This window comes from Lonchura striata, chromosome 1 (assembly GCF_050655825.1).
Source record: "Lonchura striata isolate lonStrDom1 chromosome 1, ASM5065582v1, whole genome shotgun sequence".
In the NCBI taxonomy this organism is placed as follows: Eukaryota; Metazoa; Chordata; class Aves; order Passeriformes; family Estrildidae; genus Lonchura; species Lonchura striata.
The window spans coordinates 85,344,614-85,350,000 of NC_140703.1; the positions used below are offsets into that span (position 1 = coordinate 85,344,614).

At 43.7% G+C, this 5,387-nt stretch overlaps 1 protein-coding gene across 3 annotated transcripts in view; it reads right to left on the reverse strand.

The window, feature by feature from the left end:
• Positions 1-377: 377 nt before the first annotated feature.
• SHOX (SHOX homeobox) overlaps positions 378-5,387 on the reverse strand; it is a 16,240-nt gene continuing 11,230 nt past the window's right edge. For all 3 annotated transcript variants that reach the window (XM_085582429.1, XM_085582437.1, XM_021546614.4), the window contains one exon: positions 378-4,207. In XM_085582429.1, coding sequence (XP_085438555.1) covers positions 3,962-4,207 — 246 coding nt within the window. In that variant the 3' untranslated portion in view covers positions 378-3,961. The remainder of the gene's footprint in view (positions 4,208-5,387) is intronic.

The following is a 5,387-nucleotide window of genomic DNA, read 5'->3' on the forward strand; positions in this document are numbered from 1 at the left end:
TAGCTGGCTATTTTGGTACAGATGAATGAAGTATTTTAACTTATTTGACAGTTAAAAAAAAAAAACAGAACCTATTCTTAATCTATTCTTTCCATTATAAAGGTGCCCCTTTAAGGCATGATGCCTTTTTTATAGTCTCGCGTATAAACATCATTATTCATTTGGTATTCATTCAAGTTATTTTTCAAATACCATACAAATCTTCTGAGAAAGATTCTTTAGCAATCCACATATGCTAAATGGAGGCCTCCTCCAAGGAAATTTTGCTCAGTGGCTGTTGTTTTGATGATCTTGGAAATCTCACACTTCTCAAATCAAAGATTACACAAAGATCAGGCTTGATGATGATGGACAGTAAATGCGGCTTGGCATGCCTGAGGATTTCAAACAATTATGGTATTTTAAACTTCAATAAGCACCTCAGGACCATGACTGTTTTCTTCAACCTCCAACCTACTTTAGAAAACAATTAAAACAAAAACAAACAAATAAACAAAAAGAGACCACACATTAACAGAGATGGAGTAGATGCTTTGGTCCAAATCCCAACTTGTATGGATCACTGGAGTGCCACATGATGAATGGAGCCACACTTAAAGAAAAGTACAGTCCAATACATGGTAGCCCAGGTAGGATGCCTCATTTCTTCCCACTGATGTAAAGATGACGAGGAGGTCACCTGTGCGTATCATCCAAAACAAGGCAAAGCTTTTACACCACCACTAATGCAATCGGTCCATTCATGAAAGCAAAGCAGAACCACTTTTGGCATCAGCCCCTACACAGTGCTTTTCATTTCCTTTCATGCTAAATGAAAAGCAAGAGCAGCATGAATCACCTTGGTAGATTCCCAGCAGCACCCTGCCCCTCTCCCCAGGCTGAGCTGTGGTACCTCCTTCAAAGTATCCTATGTTGATAAATCTTGCCACCTTCTTCCCTTCTGTGGTAGAGAGCAGGACTGTCCTTGAGACATCCATTGAAAACACTCAGAAAAAAGTAAAAGTATTTCATTCTGGAAAGATGTATGCTACACTACCAGCCTTGTTTCATCTTAGCAGGGAATTTTATTTATGTTGCCACTGTGTTTCAAATACCATAAAGAAGAAAATTTCTGAGAGAAATGTACAGGCATTTTTTGCTCTTTTTATATCTAGTAAAATAACAAAGGCAGAAAGTTATTCCTTCCCATACAATGTGGATGCTGTATGTGTAATCTGTAACACTGTGAGATTGGTAGCACTTCTCAGCATCTCACTTGGATGTCTGAGAAAATTCACATCCCAACCCTGTAACTTCAACAATTTCACTCTATGGAATTATTTGAGGGTAAAAATCACTCCTCCCTGAAAGTCCTGCATTATTTTACAGGACTGCAAAATAATCATGTAAGCCTCTCTCAAATCCTCAAAAGAGGATTTGAAAGGCTAACAGATTAGAGGTACAGATAACAAGCAGCCCCCACTCAGTCGATAGCTCTATGCCTTTGGTCTTCAACACCATGTATCTAATTCTCCTTCGATGGATGTGGGTGTCTAGGAAAACAAGTTACTTACTTTAGCCTAAACCATCTTTTTACTAATGTTTATTATTTTTCAGATCAGCATTTTAGAAGTGCTAGAACCACACCAAATATTTCTTATTCTAGCTAGAATTTCAGATATCATCATGAATAACATTTTACTTTCCAGACAATGTTTTGTTTCATTAAGAAATTGTTAGTTGCCTGAGATTTGCTCTGTATTTCTCAGGAACAAGTAATGCTACTTACACATTTTGGCCTTGCTTTAAAAAGGTACTAGACTTTCACAGAGAGGTAAAAAAGGCAGGCAACTTTTATCAGCCCCAGCAAATCCAAGACATTAACTACTTCTCACATAATAAATAGAAGGGAAATGGCGCAATTTTGACATTCCAGACAATTTTTTTGCTAGAAAATATCAAAATTTGAAGGAGAAAAAAACGTGACAAAAACAAGAAAAGTCTCTAAAAATTATCCTAAGCATGAATTTTTGTCCTACAGTAATATTTTGATTTGATAAATATCAGCAAAAGCCAAAAGTAGTAATGGATTGCTAAATGAGACATAAAAAGCAGGCCTAATAACGGTGCTATTCAGAGGATAACCTTCCATCAACACAGACCTTGGTAGTGAAGGCAACAAATAACTATCTTGTTAGATGAAGACAAGACCACTATTTGTACCTTCCTCTCTCCTCCTCAGAATTTTTTTTTTTTTAAATCCAAACCTAATTAGAAGAGAATAACAGAAAAAAAGTAAAACTGGAGAGGAGGATCAGTAAACCCAGACACTTTGGTAATACAATTTAAAGGATTTCCCTGTTCTCTATCCTTGCTGAATTTGTCGTCGTTTCTTTGCTTAAGCATTAACTTAATACTTGGTGTCCAAATCACAGGCAAAAATTAAAATGGCCAAATATTGAACTTGTCCTCTTCCACAGAACACTTCTATGGATTATTTTAACTTGTTTGGGTTTGTTGTTGTTTTGCTTTTTTACCTAAAACCATGTGAAAGTGTCTTACAGATTTTTCAGCTTGCTTCCGAGAAATATGGCACATTAAGTTGACTAGAAATCATAGTATCTACGTTTTCCCACACATATAGTTTTATCCATTCCTAGAAGACTCGGACTGTCATTTTGGCAAGGAGCTGCAATGCACCAGTCTGAGCATAAAGGATTTAAGTTATGGATCTTGCAGAATTGGTTGATAATGGAATAAGTACGGCTCTTTTTTTTAATCTATAATATTTACAGTATTGCACTTTACTGCACTTAATTGCATTTCACTAAAATTAATGCTGCATCAGTATTATGCCTTAAAACCATATGTCCATCTTTGTTGTAAAATTCATTCTTTCTACATCCTGTAAAACGGTGAGATTCTGATTCAAAGATCTAGGCATTTGGGGGGAAAAATGAAAAACTGACCTGTTTCTGTGGCACAATACATCTCTTTGAGTTCACACAATTCTGGCAAACAGGTGCATTTCTTATTGTTCCCATCTTTCAAGTTATCACTAACAATTAGTAAATTCTATTCTCTCTTTTTTTCTCTTTTCAAAAGACGTAGCCATTTGAGACACACACTTTTTTGTTATTGCTGCTCTTTTTTTTTTTTTTAAGGAAAGAAAAGAAGGAAAATAAAAATCTGCCTTGCCTCAGATCTGAAATTCCACATTTAAATTCAAACCAGTTCTGCAGCAGCAGCAGCTCCTCAGTGATGGAAGAGATTCATGGCAGTGAAATAATACTGTTGGCAACAAAGAAATGTCATCTTTAATGGAGACCAGCCCCAAGGATTTATTATTTATTATTATTACTATTTGTTTTGTTTAGTTTTGTTCTAATATATTTCTGATCTTCAAAACGTGTTTAGTTTGACACATGCACAAGGTAGCAAAACTGACAGCAGCAGATGACGTTATGCCGGAGCGATCACTTTTGCCAGGGTCAAAAATCCAAAGTGTCCCCAATGTTCACAGATTAACATAATTTAGAGATCGTTTCCTTTTTTTTTTTTTTTCTCATTTTATAATTTTTTTTTTAACTCTCTTTTCTCTCTCCTCCCACCTACTTTTTCCTCCGAGGAGTCTCTGGCGGGCGGGTGCGTGTTTGCTGCTCGCGTGTGTTGTGTCCGGGGGCCCGCGGCGGGCGGAGCGTCCCCGCCGCGCCACGCGGCACCTCCCGGCCGCCGAGTCCCTGGGGCCGAGCGGGCGACCTCGGGGAAGGGGAAAGAAACAAAAACAAAACAAAACAAACAAAAAAAAAATTTAAAAAGAGATAAGGCGGCAGGGCGGCCGGAGCGCTCGCTGCGCGCCCTGCAGCCAGGGAGGAGGAGGATGAGGAGGAGCGGAGGGGCAGAGCGGCGGTCCGTGCGGGTCACACGCCCGCCCGCCGCGGGCACCCGGGGCGGGGTGTGATGGGGGGCTCGGGGAAGCGTGTCAGAGCCCCAGGGCCTCGGCGTGCTTGCGGGCCTTCAGCCGCAGGTCGGCGATGCTGGAGTTCTTGCTGTTGCTCTTGGCGGCGGCGGCCACCACGGCGGCGGCGGAGGCGGACTCGGCCAGGGAGGCGATGGGCAGCCCGAAGGGCGGCGGAGGGAACATCAGGTAGGGCGCGTGGGCCGCCAGGTGCGGGTGCAGGTGCGGGTGCGCGTGGGCCACGCCCTCCAGCTGCAGCTGCGCCTGGACCTGGCGGCGGGGCAGAGACACGGCGTCAGCCCCGAGCCCGCGGCGAGGCACACGCAGCCCCCAGCCCGCCCCGGCCACGCGTCCCCAGCCCCGACCCTGCCCGGGAGCCCGGCCGATGAAAAGACCAACAACTTTTGAGAGGAGCGACCGCCGCAGTCACGGCGGCAAACCTCCGCTCTTTGCTCCACCAAGGGCACAGAGACACGCTTAACCCTCCTCCTGATGGCTTCAAATAAATAAATAAATAAATAAATAAATAAATAAATAAATAAATAAATAAATAAATGCGACCCAACGCACGGGAGCCAACAAGTGCTACATAGCTTTTTTTTTTTTTTTCCCCTTTTTTTTTCTTTTTTCTTTTTTTTTTTTTTTTTCCCAGGGATGTTTATTTATACCTTGCTAAAAACTCTTTGGCCGTGGGTCCCTTTCTTTACCCGGCTAGTGTTTGCTTTGGAGCTTTCTAGACCTACACAAACACATTGGGTTGACTGAGAGATTTCAGCTTCGGGTAGGTTCGGGGAGGAGTGGGGAGAGTTTATTTATGTATTTAATTATTTTGGTCCAAATATGTCTTTTAAAAAATCAATACAATTAATCTGTCAGCTCCACGTGTCTCCGAGACGGAGAAGGTGGTAGAGGATCCCTTTGGGCTGGAAAAAATCAATTCCCCGATTAATTGACCAAAAAAAAAAAAAAAAAAAGAAAGAAAAAAAGAAAAAAAAGAAAATACCGAGGGAGGGTTACAACCGGCTAGAAGCGGGAATGGAATTTCATCACCCTCATCCCGGTTTTCCCCAGCGGCCTTCCCCGGTGGCTGCGCCTCGCTGGGGCACGGACCCGGGCCCCGCAGTGGCGTCGGTGTCTGAGCTCTGCCATTGCCCCTGTCCTGGGTGACCATCAGGGTGGCAGAGCATTTGAGTGCAGGCTTCCCACCTCCGGGTGGTCGCATCCATTGGAAAAGGACAGATCTCCACAGCCCGCCCGGGAGTGAGGAGGGAACTATAGCGCAAGGGTCGGCGTGGTTTTGCCCCTCATGGTTTCGCCCAGCGGGTGGAAGAGCCTCCTCCCGCAGCGCTGTCCGCGCCAGGAGGAGACCCAAGCCCCCGGGCCGCTCGGGACCGAGCCGCTCTGTCCCCGCAGAGGGCGGGCGGGCTTGTCCGGGCACTCCCGGGCCCAC